At 34.8% G+C, this 26,797-nt stretch overlaps 1 protein-coding gene across 2 annotated transcripts in view; it reads right to left on the bottom strand.

Moving 5' to 3' along the window:
- Positions 1 to 630: 630 nt before the first annotated feature.
- Positions 631 to 26,797, bottom strand: part of ATP9B (ATPase phospholipid transporting 9B (putative)) — a 154,154-nt gene continuing 127,987 nt past the window's right edge. Inside the window, exons 15-30 of one of the 2 annotated variants that reach the window (XM_015617835.1) lie at positions 26,104 to 26,352; positions 17,984 to 18,145; positions 17,351 to 17,443; positions 16,082 to 16,165; positions 15,368 to 15,538; positions 13,868 to 13,966; positions 11,233 to 11,322; positions 10,620 to 10,764; positions 10,222 to 10,286; positions 9,636 to 9,791; positions 9,426 to 9,490; positions 8,256 to 8,364; positions 6,562 to 6,619; positions 5,667 to 5,870; positions 3,212 to 3,244; positions 631 to 2,424 (exon numbers count right to left, since the gene is read on the bottom strand). In XM_015617835.1, the coding sequence (XP_015473321.1) occupies positions 2,288 to 2,424; positions 3,212 to 3,244; positions 5,667 to 5,870; positions 6,562 to 6,619; positions 8,256 to 8,364; positions 9,426 to 9,490; positions 9,636 to 9,791; positions 10,222 to 10,286; positions 10,620 to 10,764; positions 11,233 to 11,322; positions 13,868 to 13,966; positions 15,368 to 15,538; positions 16,082 to 16,165; positions 17,351 to 17,443; positions 17,984 to 18,145; positions 26,104 to 26,352 (1,920 nt within the window). In that variant the 3' untranslated portion in view covers positions 631 to 2,287. The remainder of the gene's footprint in view (positions 2,425 to 3,211; positions 3,245 to 5,666; positions 5,871 to 6,561; positions 6,620 to 8,255; positions 8,365 to 9,425; positions 9,491 to 9,635; positions 9,792 to 10,221; positions 10,287 to 10,619; positions 10,765 to 11,232; positions 11,323 to 13,867; positions 13,967 to 15,367; positions 15,539 to 16,081; positions 16,166 to 17,350; positions 17,444 to 17,983; positions 18,146 to 26,103; positions 26,353 to 26,797) is intronic. The other variant, XM_033512027.1, reaches the window with a different exon arrangement.

The following is a 26,797-nucleotide window of genomic DNA, read 5'->3' on the forward strand; positions in this document are numbered from 1 at the left end:
CACTAACCTTAAGAGTTTTAATTTGAATTAAATATACCTAGGGAATTAATATACCAACCCTTAGGTTCTAACTGAGCATTTCTTTAGCCATAGGTACAATTTTGTCTTATACAGATGTACTGCAGTAACACTATCACTTTCATGTTGTTAGCTTAATTTCTGGTTTTTTGGGTTTTTTTCCTAATTTTCTGCTTAATTTCACAGATGTGATGTATAGGTGAAAGACGACCAACTCTAAGCTTTTGCTTATCTCCTGGATCTTATGTGTAAGGTTGTGAGCTACAACGTGGAAGACAAAGTCAGAAGAAAACACCACCACCATTTCAGAGGAACTGCACACCGGTGACTTTTCTGAATTGTTTGAAAGTAATCACCACTTATTGGGGAAAACAAAAATTAAAGCACACCTGACAAAAATGCCACAGAACTAAACTAAAAATGTAAATCAGAAGCATCTTGGCAAAACCACGCCGAAAGCAGAAAGGCTCCTGCTAATATACAAGAACAGTGACATCTTGTGGGGATTTAAAGAAACGAGTTCACAGAGGGACAGGACAAACTAGTCTGTGATGTTGGGTAATTAAAGGAAACTCTACCTCAGTATTTTATTTAATACATGTACCACTAATATTTGGTAGAAATTAGGCTTTATTGCTTTTATAATGAAGAATGAAAATTAAAAAAAAGCAGACAAATAGCTAGTTATAAAAACTTTGAAAAAAAAAATTAATGGAGTGGGGTGGAATCCAAATAGCTCTGCAGCTATTTCCTCTGCTCTCCCAGGAAGTAGTTATAATTGTAACTTAAATATTACTCATCCAAAGTAATAATGGCATAAGGGAAAAGAGAGTAAACGAGGAATTATGTTGTAAAGGCATAGAGTCAAACATAAAAATGACATCCATATTAAGTGGATTTTAAAAACACACACATAAATATTTAATAAAACATGAATAGTTATGTTGTTCCTTTCCACTGATTAATAGACTATGCCAAATTCATTATATGTACTTCGTGAGAAAGCAAAGTTATATCACAATGGAAAATGAATATATCCTACTTGCCAGTACAGTGTGCAAAATTTGGACCCTTCAGATTGCATCAGAGTATTTGAGTTTCTGGAACAAATCTTCAGCTGCTGTAAAGTGTCATAATTCAGCCAAGATACTCAACTCTGACAGCTTACAAGCAAGAATGTTTTGATTTTTTTTTTAACAAGTTTGCACCCAAACTAAGTTATAAAAACATAACATTTACAACTTGGAAGATGATAGATTTTACTACCATGATGTTCATGTGTTCCTCTTATTTTCTTTTACCTGAGTAACCTAAGTAAACAGATTACAAGGCAATTTAAACATATTAGCTAATACAAGGTTTACTGGACTTCTCATATATAGAAATGTACTTTGACACTATTTGCAGTTTTACAAATACAAAATGAATAAGAACTTTAAAACATATTTACCGAGCAGCCATGTTTTGATATCTGTACAGATCAATAAGTGCTGTGGAATTATGTACAGAATTTATAATTTAATTTTTAAACAGCTTTTGTGCAACCTGGCTGTAATGTGCATTTAAAGAACTGCTGTCAACATCACACATCTGTAATTTACTGGTGCCAGAAATGGAGAGTACAAATAGGACAACAGCTCCTAAAATAATACTGTGCTATGCAGACATCAGTACATAATTCAAATAGTGCATATTAATCAATGTCTGATGAGGAATAATAGCTGCTAATACAGACACGGGCATTTACAGGTATTAGGTTTGTTAGAGTAAGTATGGATGAATGAACTTTTCCATATATAAACATTAAAGAAAAGGCTTGAATTAGGAAGTTATACAATAATTAAAGATGGAAATTTATGTAATAAATAACAAAACTTTCAATTTAACTTGCAGTAGATAAACATAGTTGGAAAAAATCCTTTACAGTAGCAAAAGGTCCTTTACAGTAGCAATGAAACCATTCAGAAGCATTGTCAAATCAAAGGTAATTTGGTTTTATTTTATAATTGCAACAACTGAAAAAAAAAGAAAGAAAATCAACACGAAGAAAATTTAGTTTATCTCTGATAGTTGTTAGTGTACTTCTGTGTTATTGTATCTGTCAGATGTTTCCTCCTCTTTTTGTGCTCTATTCATGCTATCCCTTTTGATTTTTAACTTTTTTTTTTTAGGTTTCTTTAGTCCAACATGAATCCATAGACACTAAAGCACAGTGAATATGCAATCTGCAGAGTGGTGTGAGTGAAAAACCGTAGGAATATAATCACTATTACGAGGTAAGCTTGGAGTAACTTGGAGGAGAGAACTTGCGCTTCAAGTACTTGAGAATGTAAAGTGGAAGACAGCTTACAACGGTGATTGCTGACACTTTCCACAGGAAGGTCACAGTTGTGATAAAGGCAACATCTGCAGAAACAAAAAGGGAAAATAAGTAATGGGAGCCAATAACATGGAAACTGGAACTTCCACAGTGCAAAGTCAATAAAAGTGTCTTAATTGTTTGCTTATGCTATTGTCCAATTTTTTTAAAAAAGGGACAATAAAGTAACAGAAAGTTAACCTCAGCCTTTTGCTTTTGCCAATTATTATTTTTTTTTAGACAGGAACTTCGGAGTTCCTTTATGGTCCTCACACTGTTTTGCAGCTGAAGTAATTTTTAGGGGAAACAGAATTTCAGTTTAAAAGCAAGACTCTCTCATAATAAAAAGTTAATTCAGCTTTTTTTTTTCTGATAGTAAGAATGATGTTTATCCACTATAAGTTCCCAACTAGAAATTTTTCTAGCTTGTATCTTTTATTCTGTATTGATTATTTTTCTTACAAGATCTATGCAGAATGATTCTTAAAATCATAGATTAAATTACAGTCGAAAAAATTTCAAGGAAAAACAATGTAGTGATATTGCTACAAGCTACATGGAAAAGCTAATTATTTATGACAAAAAATTAACAAGAATACTGACACACTATGCTTGCTAATGATTTTTTTTTTACCCTATTTGTGATAATTAGGTCACATTTAATTATCATGGCAAGATCCCAGAATTCAGGGAACCCCAACAGTTATTTTTTTTTTCATTTTCCCATTATTTAAACCACATGTATTAAGAAATTTGCTACTCTTGAGTGAATATTTAAAGATCAAAAAACAAAAAGTCAACCCAAAACTTCAAGAAAAGTTAAACTTCACCTACCTAAGAAAGCTCCAAAAGACACTCTGCCTATACCTGTTTCACAAAGAGGGAAAATGAAAGGATAGATTTACAGAAAATACAAAAGTTATGCAAGAAAAAAAACCACAACAACAAAAAAATAAAGCCCAAACAGGTTAGCTACACAAAGAGGAAATGAAAAAGATGTTAGTAGCATTAACTGGATTAGTATTGCCTTTCACATGTCAATCAGATTATTTTAAGCAGCAATTAAATCAAAACACTTTGAAAACATAGAGATTTTATATTTGGTCATGTTTTAAGATTGTGAATAGATTGGCACTTTTCTTACATTTCACTTCAAGGTATAATTTACTGTATAAACAACTTGATCATGTGAATGAAAATTCACTTCAGAAAATGCAATAAAGAAATGCTTTACTGCTCCAACTCTGCTCATTAAAAATACTTTGCATATTAAATTTCAATGTATAAACTTCTTATGCAGTTTTAGCCTAAGCCTGCTCAGACATACTGAAAGCCCATGTAACCTATCAAAGACACCCTAAAAAGGCCACTGTGTGCAATTAACTCAGGAACATAAAAAATAATTTACTTTCATGAGTCAGAGCTGTAGAACAGTATCAAATATTTTTTTCCTTTCTAATTTGAGTGCCATGTCATCATATCATTTCTCTGGAAGGAGATGATCCTTGTAAGCAACATCACTGAAATAAGTTTATTTGCCAGTGAAGTAAATTCTTTATTGACCAAGAATTATTGGTCTGAACCGTTTTTCCTGATCCACAGAAGTTGTTCTATATCTTGAACTGCACACCATCACTTAGGTTTATGCTACATTCCATACAAAAAAAGCTCCCTCCCCCCAGTTATAATGGGACAGATCGAATAAGAATAAAGCATTAAGCAGGAGACTAAGAGAAAGGCATTTTCTCAGATTAACTGGTGAATAACACACAATAAAATACATCTTTACAAAATCTCATGAAACTGCAGCCTTTTCAGTACTCTCAAATACTAGAAATAGAGAATTGAAGTCCCTGGGTTGCAAGAAGCCATGCAACCATTTATGGACTCAGTTGCTTGGGCTTGCCCAGCAAATACACGAGCACAGAGAAGAAAACACTCCCCTTTACGGAAAAATTTGCAAGAAGCAAAGTTCCTGCGGTTTTTATACCTTTGTGAACATAATCTAAAAGTGTTTTTCACAGAACAACACCAGAAAGGATGGAAGGACTGGCCATCACCAGTGCTACAGACTTTCAAAAGTGAAGCTGCAAGTTCTGCTTTATGAAGTTCCTGGGAGCCTGGGCTCAAGTGCAAGTACATATATCTGTTCTTGTTTGTTCTTTTAATTTGTAATCTGACTGTGGAGGTTCAAAAATCAACCCAATCATCTCTTAATGTGTCTGTGCATCGGTGCCAGAGAAAACAAAAGGGTGCTCTGGCAAACCTGAAATAATGCACAATACAGGTACCCAGCAGGGTTGTTTCTTCAATAAAATTTGACTCCTGAGAAATCTGGGAAGTAACAGAACACCTGGGATAGGCAGTGAAGCATTTACTGATTAAATAAATAATTATATAATGCACACACACTACACTAGCATTGAACACCTGGGAACTGAGAGAGTGAAGGCAGAATTTTAAGAGTTCTAGAAACTGCCATGCAACACTTAATTCTGCTAATGTGAAATGACAGGTGAAGAAGGGCAACTCTGTACTCATCAGATCCTAAAAGGCAGAGAAGGAGCTGGATTCTGCTCTTTGTGAGGTATAATTAAAGCTATTATGTATATTTCTGTAAGTTACATTTGTACTGTGATACTTTATTTTTACTAAAGGATTGACTCCTAAGATTTGCAGTTAAAATGTGTTCTTTCATCTTGTTAACTATAAACAATCAGAACCTTAAGACACAGTATGGCATACCAAAACTTAAAGCAAGCTTAACACAAGCTTACTGTAATTATGAAGCAATGGTTCCTATATAAGGTATCTTTCCTACTAGGCTGCTGCATCACTCCCTAACAATACTTCAGCAATTTTAGTCTCATGAGTTACATCTAATGAGGTCCACTTGGTCTGGTGTACAAAATAATGCACCAATTCAGCGAAAGATCCTGAGTTCTTACAAATCATATCTATTTTCAATACTGCAAATCTCAAACCAAATTTAAGGTACGCAGTTTGGACTGTCAATATCAGACCAAGAATGGAAAAGGCATGAGTGGTTTGAGTAAAGCTTGTCATCTAGATAAATCACACTAACAGGATTAAGATTGTTGGATTCTAGAAGAAAAGGGTAAGAGAATATTTTAACCCAACATAATTAGGCCTAATTTGGATTCAGTTATATTTCTAATAAAGAAAGCTGCATTTCAAAACATCACCTATTCTTAATTGAAAAAAAAAAGGAAGAGAAAAACATTATTAAAAATACAAAACAGCTCTTTGCTAAAACACTTTTACTCACCAAAGTATTCATTAAGAAATGCAAGAGAGGCCACATAGCAGCCAAGACTGAGGAATTCAGCCACCACCATTAACCAGTGCCATGTTCGTATGGTCAGTGCAACCATCAAGAGCTCAGTCAAGATCAGGGCAGTGAAGGAAATGGCAACGACGTGTACAAATTCGGATTCAAAAAGCAGCAGGGCTCCATACATCAGAATCCCACCTGGGTAGGGTGGAGAGGCACACAAGGTTGGCAATACACTCTGAAGGAAAATTTCACTGTACCAGTTTTTACAACTGCACACTGAACATTTGATTGCTCATTATGAAAATTTGTCCAGCATTTTTTTTTTTATAACACTGATCTTTCTAAAAGAAGGATATTTATTTACTATACTTTGTACATGTGAAATAAGCCGATCAAAGCAAAGCCATACAGAAATAAAACTATTAGAAAATTAAACACCTTTTAGTGCAATATATCTGATGAACTGTTAATTAACCTCATTTTGTCAAGTGCTACAAATAAATGAGATATTGTTGAAAGTGTAATTACTTTTAACTGATTCCATAATTCAGATTTCTTCAACAGTGCTTCTGTCATTCAGTGAAAGAAAACTACTGTGTAAATACATGCAATGTGATAAGCACTCATTAAAATTTTTCTGGATTAGCATTTAATTAAAAACATGTCCTTTTTTCGGCGACATGCACCAATAAAAATACCAATCACGCTGTGTTTTGAATAGGCCTGGCACACTACAGGAATATCGATTTACGAGATAAACAGAAAGCAATATATATAACTGCTGATGAAATGTCAAGCTTTGGGAATTCAACCTGCAGCTGAAAAACAATATTGCTAATAGCAGACAAAAATTTCTCAGTTCAGCAAAATTAGGACTCTCTCTTACCTTGGTAAATACTGATTAAAACCCAGATGAGGAAAGTCTTAAATGACAAAGATCTTCCCTAAGGGAAACATGTGAGAGGACAGTTAAACACAACTTTAAAAAAATAAATCTACTCAGCTCATATATTTTTAATACTTCATTGCTAGAGAAACATTTTACAAGAAAAATAAGCAGTATTTGAAGTGATAAAGGCTACAAAGCTTCTACTTGTTTTTATGATTCTTCATTACAAGCTTGTCTAGAAATTGCACAAAATCTAAATTTGGGAGTAAGAAGTTAAGGCCTTAAACAGAAAAGATACTTTAGCTTGCAATGCTCTGGCTGGTTTTCAGAACGATAAATACAGCAAAATTTGTTTATTTATAATTTGTAAAATGTAGTCTTCAAAATAATTACAGCATTGTGTACCTACTGAACAAAACCTTGAGCAAATCTGCCGTTATTTACTAGAAACTTCTAAAGGTTGAATAAACTGCCCATTTGCTTTCATAGAATAAATTTATGACTACCGCAAATTTTCAGCAAGTAACTATTACCAAATTAACTTTACATCTTTTGATTGTGAATGGTACAGACTGAAACATATGCAAAAATCAAAGAATAAATGCTGTACATGTCATATGACTCTTGCATTCTGCGAGGGTACTGATGAAATGTTAGAACCTAAGAGCTGAAAGGATACACATTTTAAAGGATAAAATGCCAAACAAAGCAGCCATTTTGCCACAAAAGAAATGATCAATCTAGAATCAGCACTTCATTACTGTAGCAAGTTCCATGTTCTGTGAACAGCTTTCCACAGGAAAGCTTATGACTCTTAGGCAGTTGAAGGCCATGCTTTTTTGTATTTGATCATGGACTGAAATCTCAAAAATGACAAAGATTCTCAAGCAGAGAAAGAACCAAGATCTCCAACAGAAGAAAAAAAAAGATCCCAGACTAACATAGGTAATAGTTAATTTAGTGCAATTAAAAAGACAAAGGCTTGGAAAAGTTTGGATATTCTTTAACTAGAGTCTGCTTCTGAACTTTTAGAAACATCTTTGAAGAATTTGCTATCCCTAAAAAAGACCATCTGCTTCTGCCTTGGATCATAACTTTCCTAGTTGACAGCATAGGATGAAGAAGAAGCACTTTTCAAAAAACTTATTACAACAGAATCTTGGGATTTATTTCACTCTTGTGGGTAAAAAATTATAAATGTTAATTGTTTGCAAGTATGTGCAAACACAAAGAAAGGAGTATTTATGGATGACTGAGTTCAGATATATCAGGTATAAATACATGTTATTTAAAACAAGACAGTTTTTGGAGACATCAGCAGTAATTTCTGCATGTTAGGAAAAAATAAACCTAAAAATTAATCTACCAATTAAAAAGGAAAAGTAAGATGTGAGAATGTAAACATAAATAACTCCACATCAGAGATTTTGGGGCCAGAGTCAAGGCTGCTTTATCAACATACCTTCAGGTTTGAATTATTTCAGTACAACCACTGGTGCCTGGAGAAACGTGTTAATAAAAATGATTGAAGTGTTTGGTACTGTGGATTATTTTAATAGTACAGAAGTTGGAAATAGCTGTGCAATCTGTCTTGCTTGGAATACCTTAAGAAAATAATTACATGAATTCCCAATTTTGCACACTGGAGATTTCAGCATTTGTTTGTAGTTGAGCACTGAGGACATTCATACCTTTGTGAGATCCTTATAAAGTTCTGGATATAGCAATGCCATTTCTGGCTTCACATCTTGATCCAATACTAGAGAGAAGACTGGAAACATAGTATATATGGTTGCATACCTAGGAGAAAGGAAAGAACACGCATTAACGCTTTCGTATGATACAATTTTAAACTGATGTACTGAGTTCAATTATTCTTTTTATGTAAGTGAAATTAAAACTGGTTCTTTTTCCCAGTACTGAGGCAGCTTACCAATACAGCTTTCACATGCAACCTGCTCTTGTGGTTCTGAGAGCTATCAGTTGTGAGAAGGTGCAGAGGTCTTATACACTCAAAACCAGTGAACACATTTCTTTCTTCTATATCACCTGTTACCATACTCCCTGTGCACTTGCACTTGGGACAACCAGTCCCAAGACCTAACATTTAAATTCATCTACAGATGGCTGCATGAAAATTGAAGAAAAAGAGCACTATATTCTGGACAACCTGGAGATGGATGAATAAGAGTCTTAACAGCTCTGTAAGTGGCTTTGGATTTTATTGTACACATGCCAGATACACACTTCCATATGTACTTCCCTGGAACTTAGCACAACTTTACAAACATTTTACTGTTTTAGAGAGGTCTACTGTTTGCCTCTGCAAAGTCTGGTGTAATCAGACCATGGTTTGACTAAGATTTAATTTACTTTATATTAGTAAACCTGCTGCTGCAACATGACCAAGGTGTTCCTAATGCTGCACATATTCACATGAATGGAAATCTGTGTGGCAAACTTGGGTAGTGCACTCTCAGAGGAAATTCATAGTAGCTTCAGCTCCATTTTTAACTAAAACCCTGTGACTCACTGAGGTTTGTACATCAATCTGTGTGACAGCTGAAGCTGGTCTGGTCTGGGAGATTTTTTTTTCTTGTTTTCACCCCGTATGTGCACAGGTTCTATGGTATCTTCTAAGGCTATGCAGATCCCTCTCTCCAGAGAACTGATAACAAGACTTCCCCCCTCATATAGTGCATATCCAACCTTGGGTGATTTTTCTTGGTACACTCATCCCAGGTTTTGGTAGTGTATCCATGATAAACACATGGAAAACGTGGATGACACCAAGCCCATGGTGTTATTTAACCAGTTTGCTGTATTTACTACCAGATATCATAACTGTTGCTTTGACTTACCCTACCATTAGGAATCCTTGGTACAAGGGAACAGATGCAAAGTAGAAGACTGATGAAAATACAGCCTACGAAAAGTAGATAATTAATTATTTAATATAATTCTTTATACAGAACAATACAACATAGAAAAAATAACAATACTGGTTAATTGTGTCATGTCAAAGACAGACATAGGGATTTTAACTATTCAGAAAACAAAGATTTAAATACCTGCATAGTTGAAATAATAAGGCCTCGGTGCATGACAAATTGACCAAGTGCTGCTGATCTTTTGTAACTGTTTCGACCATGTACCATCAGCAGCCTACCTATGTGTTTAAACTGTGTGATAGAAAAGTCAGCTGCTAGAGAAGCTTGTTTTCCCTCCTAGAACAAAAGAAAAATATTTCAATTATTCTGAAGCTCAGAATAAAATATGTGTATCAAGTTTCAAAATTCTTAGCAATAATTAATTTTAAAAGATAAGTTTGTTCCTTTTTTGAAAATCAACCCTGCAATGAGACACAACAATTTTTTTGTGCATGTTCTAAGATGCAGTGGGCTGTAACAAGTAAGTTTCATTGCTTCTCCTGCTTCTTCCAGGTAAATGCTACACAGACATAACTATAGCTTTTTCTGCTTTCAAAAAGATGAAGCACAAGACATCCAAGCAAAAATACTAAAGACTAAGCATTCTTATCATCTTGCAGAATACTTTAATTAGAAATGATCAATTCACTGTTGTTTAAGAATAAAACTTCTAATCAGATTCTACTGCTATGTGACACACATTTCACAGTGAAACTGTTAACATTACCTTGCCTTCAATTCCAATTCCACAGTCTGCTGCTTGGATCATGCTGACATCATTTCCTCCATCACCTGGAAAATGTCACTGCAATATTCAGTTCTTCAGAGGTTTTATTCTCCTGGCCTTACAGTATTTGAGAAACCTCTTACATATTTTTAAGTTCTTACAATTAATCTATGACTTATGATTAATTACTTCAGTAATCAAGAATTTCCTGCAGAATAGAGAAGATAACCACACCTTTCTCATGGAATGGCATTTTGTGCCACAACTATGCAATACCTGGCTGTTGGTAAAGGTTGGTAAAGAAGTCTCTCTGGTTTTGTTTCAGCTATTTCTCCGTGGTGCCACCTGCTGATTACATTTATTACAGATTTTATTAGGAGGATTGTGCCAAGAGTTACCTATTGCACATGTGCGTTTCCCGGTGTGGTGCTGTAACAGTTTCACAATGTGGGCTTTTTGGGTAGGAGAACATCGGCAGCACACTACAGCAGGACACTGACAAGCCAGCTCTACAAATTCATGTTCATAATACTTCAGACAAACCTGAGGAAAAAAAAGACACTTGGATTTATTTACAATTAAATATTACTACATGTAGCCCAACACAAAAACACAGTATAAAGGTTTTTTTTAATTAAGTTTTCCATGTACAACATCCAACCGTGAGGAAAAAAAGAAGGATAGATGCACCTTGACTGTGGCTTTATTATATTTAAAATCAAAGAGAATGTCAGTTTGAGCACCAACATGCTTTGAGGTTAAGAGAACAGACAGTACTAAAGCATGCTGTATACAAATTCCATTATTACTATATCATAGATGATCAGAAACCCAGCAACATTTGCACATCTACAACATATATCATCTAATTTGCACTCAGTGATAAGCAAAAGTACCTTTAAGGTCTTTTTAAAAGTATGGGAAAATACTTGGGAAAAAAGCATGAAGATGCTGATACATTACTTTCTGACCATAAGCATATAAATAATTTAACAGAAACCAAGTTTTTACCTCAAGTGAGTCCCCAGATATCACCAAGGCACAGTCATGCTTCCTCCTAAAAGCATTTAGTTCTAAGTGAGCCTCTCCTCGAGTGGCGACCTTCAATAAAAAACATTCAGTTAAAAGATTTTGTAATATGCTTAAAAAAACCCCTGCCTAAAAAATCAGGTTTTAAAAACTCATACCCAGAAGCCTTGGTTCAAGTGTTTTATCTCACTTCAAGCCTAACACCCATGGAATTTCACTATAAGCCTCAAATCTTATGAAGTGAAAGAGTAATCATCAAATAAGTAAAATCTATGTTGTCAGCTTAAGTGGTTCTTCACCAAAGTTCACAAGGGCTAAAGCAGTAATTAATTCATGACATTAAAATGTCTGAATTTGGAGCTGTCTTGAGTATTTTCATCCTGGCAGATCTAGAGAAAAACAGAAAAATTTCCCAAGCAAACCTCAATTATTTTTGTTTATTAGCCAGTAAAATATGTTCTTAGAATAACATAAAGTGTTCCTTTTAATTATTCCTTCAGTTTTGGTAACCAGGCACAGATTTCAAAGGGCACATAAAGATGCATATTAGTACTAATCCTCTTGGCTCTTGCATGACTCTGAAGACAAGATCAAGTGGCATAGTATGAAAGCATTGCATCATAGATTTTTTGTTTACATAATTTTTTCAGAAAGGCTCAGCTGTGAAATGCAAAAAGCAGTCAAAGGTCACTAAATGCATTTTGGAAGGTTTTGAGCTATAAGCAGAATATGAAAAATTTAAATTATAACCAGATTTTGAAGAGACTGGCAGGTTTGGGTGTGGTGTATTTTTTTGTTTTGGTGGGTTTTTGTTTGCTTTTTTATCGTTTGATTTTTTGTTTGTTTTGTTTTTTATTTAGGTTTTTTGTTTGTTTTTTTGGGTTTTTTTCCCAATAAATATCAATGTATTTTAAAGCTATCATGCTAGACAAAGTTCCAAGCACAGAATAAAACACAAGCTCTGATTACACTTTTAATTTTACCTCTGTCAACACTTTGATTAAATTACTTTTAAAATGTATGAATCTTAATTACATTGAATGTGAAGTTTTGTCCTTGACCCACTACTACCCAGCCAGATGCACTTCAAAGAACCTTTCTCTCTCCAGATGAGCTCTACTACCCATAAAATTTGAGTTACATTAAAAAGCCCCTGCAAAGAGAAAAACCCAATTTAGAATTTTTTTCCTTCTTTCCCACAATTAAGCATGTAAAGAGAAACCTCCTTGTCTGACAGCTGTTAGGAACACCAGACTCTGTTGGCCTAGCACATTCTTTCTCCACTGCAGCGATGAAGAGATGCCAGCACTTGTGCACACTAAGGAGCAGTGATTGTCCTCTATGTTCTATATTTCACCTAACAGAATGCCTTTTTTTTTTTTTTTAATTTGTAAATACCTCCAGAATTACAAATTGTAGAAATTGAGACTTATAAGAATAAACATTTTGTTAAAAACAAAATACAGCTTTTTGGAAAGAGAGTAGCAAAAGGTGTTTTCTTTCTAATTTATAACTACAGTAGGAGTGTTATAGTGCTTGATATTTTCTCACATTAATTCAGCAGTTGTTTCCTTGCAACAGGTATAGCCACAGAATTAATTCTTTATAAATTTTCTATATTTTTTAATAAATTTTCTAACTAATTTAAAACTTTGTGTATTCTAAGTTAACACCTTTTTTTTTATGCTGATCTCTTATTACCAGTCAAGGTAATGAAAATAAAAATCTGACTCAACTAAATACATTGTGTTCAGGAAGACTTAATTTGTGGTACTACAACATGGAAAGGTCAACAAAAATTGATCTGAAGCTTTATCAGAAGCATTAATAATTTAATTGCAAATAGTAGTCTGCAGGGTCTAATTTGCCATTCTGATGCTTCAGAAGAAAATGCATTTACATGTAAATTATATTCATATAATTATTTCTGTAGGTGCAAGTGGTTCATTTAGAACAAACAGACGCATTACGTCTGATCGCACAGCATCAATCAACGTCTAGAAAATCTATTTTTGCTTGACTTCAGTCAAGTGGATACTACTCATATAAAATGTGTAGAAGAAGATTCAGTTTACTTTTCTAACAAAGTCTGTTGGTAAAATGCATATATATATAAAATGACATGAAAAAAAATTCTTATACCAGTTTGATCTGTTTATACAGAGGATGTTCGCAGTTTCATTCAGGATTAATTCTGCTTGAGTCTAAAGAGTTCTATCAATGAAAATGCCAAAACAAGCAAGAATGACATTCAGACAGCCTAAATGCATGGATAGTTTCTTAGTGGCTCAGCATCTCACTTCACACAGACCCCTCTCCATCACTATTTAGAGGTACCTTGCTATGTCTGTTATGAAGGGTGTAAAATGGGTCTTGAACCTGGGTCACCCAAACATGGATAAAAACATTTCTACAGCACATCAACAAGTCTAGAAAACAACATCCTTAAATGCTTTGTAATTTTACAACCTAAGCACTACTCTCTTGACCATTACTATGACACTCAGTACAGTAACAAAACTATTTTCAACAATCAGCCAACTACTAATTGAATACAGGAACACTGCTATTAGCTGTCCTTTCATAAACCAACAAAAAAAGTTAGAACTATACTTACAGGTCTGAAAATATGAATATCTTGATTTCTAGACACTAAGTGAGAACTTTTTGCAATGCAAGTTGCTGTCTCCAGTTTATCTCCTGTTAACATCCATATCTGCAAAATAATGTAAGAGGTTACTCCTTTGGATATTAGCATGTCTGTTCTCCAAATCTACATGACATCTATTTCCAACTTTTCTCTGTCACCTTTTTGGATTAGATTATCCAGGAAAATATACTGATTTGTGCATTTTAAAGAAAAATTAACAGTTTGTACTGCAATAGTATGCAAAGCAGAAAAGAACTGTCTTTACTTTTTGCAGCTCCATTCCCCTTCCATTCTCACAAGGGCCAATGTCTCAATGTATATGAAGATAAAGCAAAGCTCTAGGGAAGCATGAAATCCTTTCCTTATGGCCCTGATACTACCTTGATCAGAAAAGTGAGGATACAGATGACATTTGTCAGCAAAATGATGCAACACAACAGTCTGTGACCCAGGTGATAATCTCAGAAAACAGCAGCCAAGCCATGAGACAGCAAATCCTGGAGCATGAGCTACAGTCCCAACACTCCAAAGAGATCCTGCCCACTGACCATGCAAAGCTGAGAAGGCAGTAAAGTTTAAGGGATAAAGTTGTTCTGTTCTTAATGTGTGACAGCACTCTTGGCCCCTTAACACCAAGGTTTGTTTGTACAATGACTAGTTAGTGAGATGACGGAATCACCAGTGTAAGGAAATGATTGTCATTGCATTCCAAAATTCTTCTGGTTTGTTTTGTCCGCCTGAGCTGCCCTTCCCACAGATTGTGGAGGGGCTGAAGTCCAGCACAAGCAGCATATGCAAAAATACCCCACTGTGTCTGATTGAGTTTAAACAATGCAAAGTCATTATAACTATTTGGAACAGAGCTTGACACTGCTTAAAGCGAAATGTTTATAATCTTGCCCCCTCCCCTCAGATATTGTTCATATATTTACTTGAAACCCTCCCTCAAATAAATGCATTACTTGTATATGTGAAATTGATAGGTGTCTAGCAAACCAACTCTTCTGCATGGCTTTTCATGTCATCCTTTAATATGAAATGAACAAACCCCAGCGGCAGTTCTGAATTCTAGTTTGAATAATTCACCTTTTGATCTTTGCTGAAACTTCCTACGAGTGCCAAACCTGAAAACATTGTTGTCACACAAATCTTGTGCCAAACTCATTTAGTGTCAGCAAGGATAGTTTACTGTAGACAGCCAGGGGATAAATGACTGAAACACACATATATCTATCCATTGGTAGTTTTCCTACAGAAGTAAGTTTGAGATTGATGAAACCTGTGGTAAGCAAGGGAACTTCACACACAGTGTCTTGTTTCTTTCTGCTAGTTCATGCCCAGAATGTGTTTAGGATTTGACACATTTCTCATTTTGAAAGAACCTAAATGCAGACAAATATAAAGTATATCTTAATTTGAAAAGTTAATAAATGATAACCTGTTATGTCAGCAATGTGTGTTTAGTACCTTTATTCCAGCATTCCTTAGCATCTCTAGAGTTGGCCTAACATCTGCTTGCAGCTGATCTTCTACTCCAGTGAGACACAGTAATTCCATTTCTCGCTCCAAACTCTCTACAACAGCAGCAACCTTCAGGTTTCTATCATGTATGCTTAACTTTGCTTGGTTATATCGACTCTGCACAAACACAAAACCATTTAAGAGTTTGCTACGACTCATAAAGTATACATTCAGTCTCAGTGATAGCAAGGATTCATTAGGCTAAATGTTTGTCTTTAAACTTCTTTAATGAAGAACAAGACTAAAGGAGCAATTTTACTTTATACCCAATGTTATACAGGGCTCTTCCGACAATTCACCTAAAGAGAATGCCTCCTGAAGAACTGTTAAGAATGAGGCATCACAGCTTCCAAGGAGGAAAGGCCTTACCTTTGAGAACAAGTAGAGTTTTTAGGTCATGCAGAAGCCACAAAAACATTACACTAGCTTCTGGGAAAACACTGTCCAATCCAGTAATAAAATAAACAGGATCCTACATATGACTCTAGAACCATCACTAATGAATGGAAAAGCCTTTAACATATTATGGACAATACCTCAATTATCTATTTTTTAAACATGAATCATCTTTATTTGCAACCTTAAAAAAATTAAAAGAGAAATTTTCTCCTTGAAGTAATTAAATATGATAAAGCACAAGACCACCCTGTCCATTCATACCTCAAAATCTTGATACTGCTCTTCAGTAAGTGATTTTTTGGCGACAACCAGTGTGCGCAGTCCTTCTCGTGCCATATTACCACACTAAATGAACCAAAGCACAGAATAGCTATACAAATATTCAATCCTGTGTTCATGCTTTATACTGTATGCTAACAGGGTATATCTGTACCATAACTTTAGGTGTTTCTTTAGACACTTAAAATGCTCTGGAGAAGCCACAAACAGGATGAAAAGCAATTATACTTCAGGTCCCCCAAATGAAGTGGTTTGCTATTAGTAAGTCAATTAGATCTCCTCTCAGCATAAAGAAAATTTCTTTTAGGAGGAAGCTTTAAAATACATTAAAACTTCTTTTGAGGCACATAACAGTAGTGTTATACTACTATTAATGTACAGAGGTACATTTCTTTTTTCACTGAAAGTATCTCTTATCAGAAGAGCATCTACACATTAAAAATAGCCATGGAATAGCATGTCTTAATGAAAAACAAGGCTCTCCAGTGCAAACACATATTGATTTGACCTCATAAAGCTAAATAAATTAAACAAGTATTTTACAATTAATTGTGCATCATTATCGCCAAAAGTAATTTTTATGACATTTTGCTAGGTCTTGAGGGAGTTTAATTTATTCATGTCCCTGAATAAATCAAACTGCCCTGCAGCATGTATTGATTCATATTGCCAATACCATTATGAACATACATGGTGTAATCATTGTATTAACATATTGGCTGTATGTAGGGTCAAAAATAAGATGATTGCTGGTACCATCTAGAACACATAGTAAAAAATATTAATCAGGTTTGAAATTCAGTCACTATTTTATTTGAAGTTTAATAAATGTGGTTAAAAAAAAATTAGTTTGGACAAATGCTTGTCAAAGTCTGTAATTCATAATCATACCTTGCTGCAGATTTTGATCAAACCAGGGCATTACAGGTTAAACAGATTTATAGCAGAATACTTCTCAGAAGTAATTAGGTTTTATGTGAAAGGTCAGTCAATGAAAAACAACTTCCTTGTTTTAAGTAGGAAGGTGTCCTGCTACTACTACCAGCTTCGCTTTTCTTGTATGTTATTCAGGAATTGGAAATAATTTTAATCCCTTAAAACCCATTCAGGATATGCATAACTGAAGTTCAAAATCTATTACTGCATTGCCTCAGATTCTCCTTTAAACATATCCAAATTATACCTGATATATTTTAGATTTTAATTTTTTATAAAATTTTAATTTTTGTAAATGTTGATTTTCTTTCTTACCTCTTCTTCTAACCAATCATTGTACTGTACAATAGTGGACATGGCAACATCTGCACCCTTCATGTAAAATGTAATTTCTCCTGAAGATTCATCCTAAAATTTTACAAAAAAAAAAGGGGAGTGAGGGGGGAGGAATATCTGTTTTTAAAGACAATTACCTACCAATAACTTAATTGCCTTCTGAAGCACTCAATAGGTTCCCATTTATAAAAGACAAAGTACCTTGCCAAGAAGTAAGTTTTATTACTTGATGTTACTATTTCCAGTGTTATCTCTGATTCCATTGAGATACATGTCCTCTATTTCCATGTAAGAGGACCAGTTCTAGCTGAAGTCAACAAGCATAACAGATTCTTAGCATCCCTAAACTAAATTTCACTGTTATGTCCCCTCTAATTTATATTTTTTTTCTTGGGTGGCAAATACCAACCCAAACCAGAAAGCTCTGCATCTTTAAAATACCTGCCAATTAAAAATTTACCAATAACTTAGTTTAAATGCTTGTTACACATTTTAATGATGCAACATTCATTGCATATTCAGTTAATCCATGCACAGGCAAATGGATTAGTCTGATCTGCCAGTATTTTTTAAAAAAATCAAACCAAACACCCAGAAAATCCCCCAAATTACCCTAACTATGATGCCCATGCGCTTGCTCTCGGAAGTGAAGGGGAAGATCTGCAGGATATAGTATGTCAGGATGTGTCCACCAGGGGTCTTCAGCTGCATTGAGGTCAGGTCCCTGTTAACCAGAGTGAGACCCACACTCTCTGTCCACTGCACCAGAGCTACCTAAAGAAAGAAATAAAAGAACCCAAACAAACCAGAAAAGATACATATTTAAGTGTGAAAGGTCTATGATACTGTGATATAAATGAGGCTAAAGCCAAACAACTGTTGCTAGGGTAAAAGTGTAAACTGTTCCAAGAATCTAGGGGAAAAAAGTAAACATCAGCAGACTAAAATCTTAACACATCCAATTACATGCTTCCCTTGAAAAGCTTACAAAATTTCTTATGGAGAATATAAAAAACTTTTTTGAACTTATTGCTGAAAATGAGGTATTTAGAACATACTGTTCAGAAATAACTATTCTAAGAAATACCCCATATTCATTCAACAATACATCAAGGACATCGAGTAGAAATTTTGCAAAATGAGAGTACGATTTCTGTATCAACAAGACTATTATGTAAGTAAAAGACTTTGGGAGTATTTCCATATAAAATAGTTTATTACATCTACATTTACATGCAAGTTGAGACAATGTACTAGCTAGTAAGTAGGTAAGTAAAGGACCTTATTTTTAGTTTACTTTGTTCATTTGCATAATTTTAATACTTTGTTTCAACAGTAATATGTTCTTACACCAAATAAGATGAAAACCAAGCTTACAATACTGCATCCCACAAACTCACATGGGAAAGTCCCTTTTTCAAAATTTTGCTGCTTTGAAATGCATGACATCTGGCTTCAACATTTTTCTGTATAATACTTTAATTATCTCACACCACAACTGTGAGATTTATTCCTTCAAAAAACGAACATTTTAGAAAAACTGCCTTACTGATTTTACTGTTTTATATACAAGACACATTCCATATCTAATTTTTCCTACTGATTAAAGAAAGCTTCTCCTCAATCTACTTTTAGTTTTCCAAATGCTAATCATTACTGGAAACCAGATTTTTAGATCACTAGAAAGATAACTATAATGCAGTTCACATGATCTTTAGGGATCCTGGATTTTTATGGATGAATAGGCTCTGCTATTAATTTTAGGCAAGATGAAAAAAATAAAAACCAAGAACTCTGATAAAAAATATGAAAGCAGAAAATTCCCTTGGTAAGTTCAACAGACATGACGGTCACTAAGAATTTCACACAAAGTAGATAAAACACCTCAGCTTCTAGGAAAATTTAAAATTGGAATAAAATCCTGTGTGAACCTGTAAAAAACCCTAGAAGTGCCATCTGTGAAGGCATCACAAGATGAAAATATGGTGAGATGCAGTAATGGATGAGAATAGAACACACTTTGAAAAGTACCATTTTAAATTCTTGAAAACTACAGGAAGCCTTTTTACAAACTTTTCTTCTTCACCAGAAGTAGCATATAAGCTGCAAATGACCCAGTACTTCCAAGGTTAATTTTCCACTTTCACATTGAAGGGTTACTATTACATTCTGACCTGTAAATTGCATCTTTCTACTAAAACCCTATCATCTTATTTGTGTCCTTTTGCAGCTAGGACTTAAGAGTTCTATATTTGGTGGCTCAAATCTGTCTATTATTTTATTTATGCCTGGCTTCACATACCATTTAAATTAGTATTTTGCAGCACACTCATTTTGTGTTGTTATACCTGGCCTATACTCAATTGCATTTTTATTTTTTCTTCTAAATTGATCAGGGCAAATACCATACAAGAATCAGTCAATAAGGCTCAAGTCAAACAGATGCCTACAAGGACACTGAAAAAACTTGAGAGAAAGACAAGTTTGACTCTCATCATTCAGAATGACTCAGAGCAGCATCCAAAACAACATAGCCAGATCTTACCATTAAAATACTTAAACCTTTTAGAATGTAGAATTTTTTTCCTAAACAAGTATTTCACATGTGGCATGAACATTTACATTATAAGTCTTAACAAATACATATATAATGAAAGGCTGGCTATAGAGAGTTCAGAAAAAGGATTCCTAGGCAAGTAGAACGTCTCTTCTTGAGGTTTCCCTTCTATGAGTATATTCTCGTCTCTTCAATAAATTTCTGAAATTTTACATTAAAATGGTCTTGCAGTCTAGTGTGCCTAAATCAAGAACACCCACAATGCCAAGCAAATGCAGCAGCTGTGGCTTCCATAGAGCTTGACATAATGGTTGAAATCAGATAAAACAATTAAAGGTTGGACAAGCACAGAAGGCTTTGATGGTGATACTACCATTTTGTTTTACAAGAATCCATTGCAATGATAATATTTATTTGCTGATAACCATTAATTTGCTGATACACAAACACAAATGTGTCAAGTTTCTTGAATTCAGGTTAGGGACTTATTTGAATATTTTATGGATCTTCTCTGGCTTATAACAAAGCTCCCCTTCTATGGAAACCAGCTGCGTGGGAGACACAAGCATATAGGTGGCTAAATGGTCTTCCCATTACTGAGCCACAGGTATGCAGTGAACCCACTAACTGTGCAGTGTTCCTAGGACAGGTAATGCATGTGGAGACAAAGAGAGATCTGTGGTTGCTAACTTGCTAATTTTCTTCCTCCTCAGCAGCAACCCAAAGGGTAAAGATGGCCATCTACCTCTCATGGGACAATGTCAAAGATGCAACTTCCAAATTAGGAAAGAAAGGAGCAAATAATAGCATTGTGAAACAGAAATGCAACAGATCTGATGTGAGCTAGTGAGAAACACCTCATTTAGTCTTCTTATCCTAAATCTTCCAGGTGCTTTCATTTACCACATGCCCACTCGAACTCTTGTTGATTCTGTCAGCAGTCTCCCCACTAGAGGCCACCCAAACCTCTGAGCTTCTGCAGTTCACAGACCCAAATATCAAAGACTTAATTACCAGGGCACAGATTTCCACTCAAAGGCAAATTGAGAGATTTCATAAGGACACTTTCCCAAATCAAGCAGTAACTGTGCAACCCACACCATCACCAAGAGCAGTGCCAGCTCAGGAGGTAGAAGCAGCTTCTCTAAGTAGGATTGTGTTTCTAACTCAGTCACCTGAGGAACGAGTACATTTCCAGAGGGACATGGAGAGGTGAAACTTCAAAAGCACCACTGTTACAGACCATGGCTGCAGGTCCATGCTTTGGGGATGTAATCATCCCGTTTATTTAGAAATGTTCGTTTATGGAACCAAATCAAACCAAACAGCTTATGCACTAGGTTAGCTTATGCAGGTTTCCATCACAGGACATGCTCTGCACACCATGTTTGGCTCCTGTGGGGCTGTACAGCTCATTGCTAAGGCCACAGCCTCTAGAAGCCTGGCTATCATGCTTTCCTCTCCTTATGGCCTAGACTATCATTTCTGCTCCCTAGCAGAAATACTGAACTGCTCAAAATTTACAGTATTTGTTGCTCAAAACAGTTTATGAACAAATAATTGTCACTTTCAATGTACAATATTCTCTTCTGAGCTCACATTAGTTTAAGAAAAAGATCCACTGTCTTGTGGCTGCAGTTGGCAGTTCTCCACCTCATAGGGCAGTTTGGGAGTTCCACCACAGTTGTACTCACAGCTTTCTTGGAGCAATGCTATGAGTCTTGACACTTTAGCCAAAGAATAACCTGCATGAATAAAGTCTTCAATAGTTTTGGCATATATGAAGGAGCAATTTGTAGGGTAAGAAAGGACTAGAGATGGAAATTTTGGAAGCTAGTCTTGCTGCTTAGAAGAATTCTCATGTAACCCACCTGTACTTCTTTCAGAGTATTTAAGAGCATCTTCACTTCAGACAATAGAATCTGTTTCAAAATCAAACTGTTATATAATACATAGACACGCTGTAAGTATGGTATTTTTAAGTTAAGGCTATCGCTTTAGAAACAGGAAAGAAGCAGTGAGATATCCTTTTCCCACTGCCTGTTTCCAACCATTTCCATCAGGACTGTTCAACAACTCATATCTGTCTCCAGTCAGTGCTGGTTTGTTTATATTTATAAACAATGATTTTATAACTAACATTTGCAGTCCATCACTTTTCATAAAAAACCCTTCGTAATTAAAATAAAATTATTAATTTAAAAATACTGCTTGATCATGTGAAAAAACTACCAATCAATATTCAAGACAAGCTATGGAGTAGTTATTCTTTGTGGGTCTCGAAGGTCATGCAAGTGATGGTTTTATGCTACTGAGTGATTTGCTTTTCACAATACATTGACAAAACAACACAATTAGTCTTGCTTCAATAAGCACACACAATAAAATGAATTAAACAATACAACATGTCTCATACATTACAGCTTCACTTTTGTAAACACAAAAGCTGCTTCACTAAGGGCATATAATTTCCCTGTCTGTTTTTAAATGATTGGCTTTGTATCCTTGTAATTAATTTTAGCAACTCTGTTGTCTCTGGACAGAAACGTTGGAATTAAATAACTGACCACACTTTAAGGTAGTATTTAAATATTCAAGATCCTGGAATTAGAAATGCTTGAGACTGTAACGGTGCAGAAGAAAGCATAACCAATAAATAGCTGGTTTATGAGAGTAAGCAGTCATTAAAAATCATGACTGATCAACCTTTTCTGACTAAGGGGAGCAAAGGTCTTCAAAGGCTCCTGTTCATAGCATGTCCTGAATTGCTTGGGTCTCTGACCTTTGAACTCTATCACTTTGCCTACTTAGCTCATATCCTTTTATGATTGTTCATTACATTAAGGTAACTGGCTTTCTGCAGATGAGCTGAACCCACACCTATGACGACAAGAGTCGAAGCTGGGTTTTGGTGTGGGATTTTTGGTTTTTTTTCCCCATCCAGTGGGTTCTCAGTGAATGTTTATTGTTTGCTATGCCACAGATGTAGAGGACAAGTGACAGACAAATGAAACCTTCCACTCTTTCAGAGAAAATGAAATATTGATCACTTATCATAAGAAACAAAGAGCCTAGCATAAGTAGGGTTTGCATTATGAATACAAAATCAGTTACTTATCTCAGGTTACTCTAACAACGGATAAATACATCTTTTATGATGAATGTATCTACTTCTAAATGTGCATGGTTATATTTTATCTGTATGTGGATGCACACATATACACACAGATGTGAGGAATTTCAAAAGAGTTCCTCAAGTCAATTAATTGTGTAGTGTAGTCAGCATATTACTAAACTGTTTCTTATACCTTCTTATTTGGAAGAATGGTTTGTACTTATATACTGTTCTCTGCTCTTTACATCCTATGGTGTGATCATGCAATATTATATAATGCAACAGACAACTGTGCAAATAACATCTTGTTTCAAAAGACTGCAATCAAGTCAGATCCATAAACAAAATCTAAAGGAACAGGGTTGTAATGTTGAGAAAGTACAATGCATAAAACCGGTTAAGTCTATTAAATGATAATGTTGTTTATTAACCAAATATGTTGTGATAGGTCAGTGGTGAGGTTAAACAGAAAACATCAATTGAACCATTTCCCTAAATAAAGCTCCAGGGTGCAATATTCAAAGCACTTTATTCAATAAAAAATGCTTTTAAAATGGTACTTTGGTGATTGGGAAACATTGGCATCATCCGTCAACCTAACTGCAGGAAAGTTCAATAAGCTAAATAATGAACCATTTACATTATTTTCCTTAGGCTCCAGTGATTTGCAAACATTGCATCAATAGAAGTCTTAAAAAAATTATGATAAAGACCTGCTAGTCTTTCAACTCTTAGGCTTTTTTCTGTCATGTTGCAATTTTTATGCTGTTTATATGCTTTTTGTAGCTTCATCTTTTTATAAGACTCTATTTAACATCAGTTTCTCATTATATTACAGCATATTTGCTCAATATGATAATTTTACAAGTGTTTCAAGAATTATCTTTGAGAAACAAAAAGGAAATTTAAGGCTGTTTTAGAAGGGAAACATTTCATATCACTGTCATATAATTTTAATGTATGAGTTGAAACGATAAAAAAATCATTATTAAAAGGATATCTGTGCATTCTCTCCCTTGCAGCATGAACAGTTTCTTTGTTGTTGATTTCTTCTACCTCCTTTTCCACCCTGAGTCCCAGATCTATTATATTAGCACTTTATCAACTTTCCTTTCCTTCCTTTCATCTTTCCAAGGTCAAATTCCCTACTGTCTTCCCAGGGCACCGCTTGTATAATTCTTGAGTCTTTCAGCAGCTTTCTTTAGTAAATATGGGAGGAGATTTGCTCTTCATGGTAGCATTTTCAGTTTTCAAACAACTGAACAAATATTCAAAAGCCCACAGGGAGAGACAAGTGAGCGAGAGAAAAAACTCACATTGTGCCTCTCAACTGCACATCTCTTCACCTGATTTAGTAATACCTTTGGCTATTTAAGCAGAATGTTTTCTTAATTTATAGTTATCATCATATCTTCATAGGCAGATCCTTGCTCATACAGTCATTCATTACACTCAGTAGTACCTCACAGGCTCATTAAACTGAAACATTTAGTAAATGTGAATGCATGTGCATTCATATTTGTACACGTGCATAATACAAGTCAAACATTATACAACTACATATCTTAAACAAATGCCCTTTCAGGATTCTCAATTCATAATGTGGATCAGCTCACACTATATAAAACCACATACAGTATTATGGATTATTGATTTTAGCCAATGATCAGAATCTCAAATCCTGCCCAGAGTTTTATTTTTAAAACTAGTCTGACTGCCATATTTCAGTTGTGGAGAACCAGCCACTTCTTTGTATTCTACAATCCTTTGACATTATAAACGGTGTTTATGGCATCTGAAATGTATGTAATGTCTGCTAACTTGTTACAACATGAAGACAGATTTAATTTTATTTCTTGCATTCCTAAAAACACTTGTTATAGATTTGTTACTTTTAGCAATTATAGCCTGCAGTTTGAACTGCTGAAGTTTTGTTAACATTACATATGGTGACATATTAGACATGAAAACCAAATGTATACATGAACAGTACACTATGTGGCAGGATGAAGTTTGTGAAAGAAACATTGTCTTGTATGAGATCAACTTGCACAACTAGAAAAATATTCAGGCTCTCAGGTACATAATCCCTTCTTCACATCCTACAACCACCTTACTTTATTTATGACTAAGCTACTGTGGTTACAACAACAATACCTCCATAAAAAGCTAGAAATTCTTTAAAACAAAGGTTCTCCTCAACCTGCTCACTTTCAGATGCAAGCCAACCTCAAAATAGTCTGTCTCTCCATTTTATTATATCAACTACACACATTTTTATAAAGTGAACTCATTGCAGCTTCTTGAAATATGAGCTTTGTCTCTTTCTTGTAGTATCTTTATAGATTGAATTTTAGGCAATCAATTTAGGGACAAAATAGGATTATTCAGAACAATAACTCAAATCCAATGGGATTTGTTTAAAATTTGGATTGCAATAGAAGTCAAACACATGCTTTTATTGAAATAGTGCTTTAAATTTGTGTTACACTTGATGCACTTTTGAAAGAACCCTAAAGATTATGAAGCTGGCTAGAGTTTGAAGCTCAAAAATTTTTCTACAGAAGCATTTGAGGTTTAATTGGGTTTTTTTTTTTCTTGTATATTCCTTTATGGGAGTTTTTCTAGTTAGTTTTGTTTTTGTTAGTGTTGTTAGTTTGTTTTTTCCTTTTAAGAATCTATATGTTCCAGTATCTGGTAGCATCTATAACTAGTGTACCAGGTTGTCCATCACTCAGAACAGTTTCATATTCCCTTTAACAGCATACTATGGATTAATGCTTTGAGAATAATAAATAATAAACATTTATTTGCAATCCTCAATATAGTACTGACCCCAAAGCACTGACTTCACAGACCTTTAAGTGAAATAACTGAAAACACTTTAATACAACAAAGAACCAGCAGATCTTTCCTAAGCTATAGAAAAAATAAAAACAGATTACTGTTAATTTTAAAGAAACCCCTGTTCAAAACACTTTTTTTTATGGCTCTTCTCTTTTTAACTTAGTTTACCCCATTCTTTAGGAGATGCAAATATTTTCAGCCTTGCATACCAACCTCATCAGGGCTGGAAGCCTGGTAAGTTCGATTTTCATCGCTGAAGTCCTGATCCACCTCTGCATATTCTGTCTCTGCAGACACACCAGCCCGGGATTCATACACGGGGGTCACATTGTGGCAGAGTGCAATGGCCTTCACCGCTTCGTGTATCCGACTGCTGACGCTCTTTCGCACTTTGGGCGCAGACGATTGAGGTTTCCTGGACGGTGTTGAGCTCGTACTGTTCCCGCTGTTCTGAGAGTGGGCCTTCAAGACCCAACACAATGAATAGTAAGTGAAAGTTCAAAAATGGAGACAAAACATGAATACTTATCCATCTGTATCTGACTGCTCCCTGCACAGAGGTTGATAAATATGAAGGCAAATAACCATCTATTTATTTTTATATAACCTACTGTTAACTCATTCAGCTTGTGATTCATAAAAAGCCTCATCTACTTTTATTAAGAAATTATACATATGTGGGCTCAGAAGCTTGCATTTGTAGTCAAATTTCAATAACAGAGCCTGAAGAAAATTGAAAAATGTGAAATGCAATCAAGTATGTTGGAAAAGGGCTGAATAGGCTGATTGGATTCTGCAGAAACCCCTGCTACCTCACTTCAGATTTTACATTTTTCAATGTTCTTTCACAATAGTCCTTTCGTACCTATCGCATTCAATTAATTATTTTTTCTTTTCCTTTAAAAAA

This window comes from Parus major, chromosome 2, assembly GCF_001522545.3.
Source record: "Parus major isolate Abel chromosome 2, Parus_major1.1, whole genome shotgun sequence".
Classification (NCBI taxonomy): domain Eukaryota; kingdom Metazoa; phylum Chordata; class Aves; order Passeriformes; family Paridae; genus Parus; species Parus major.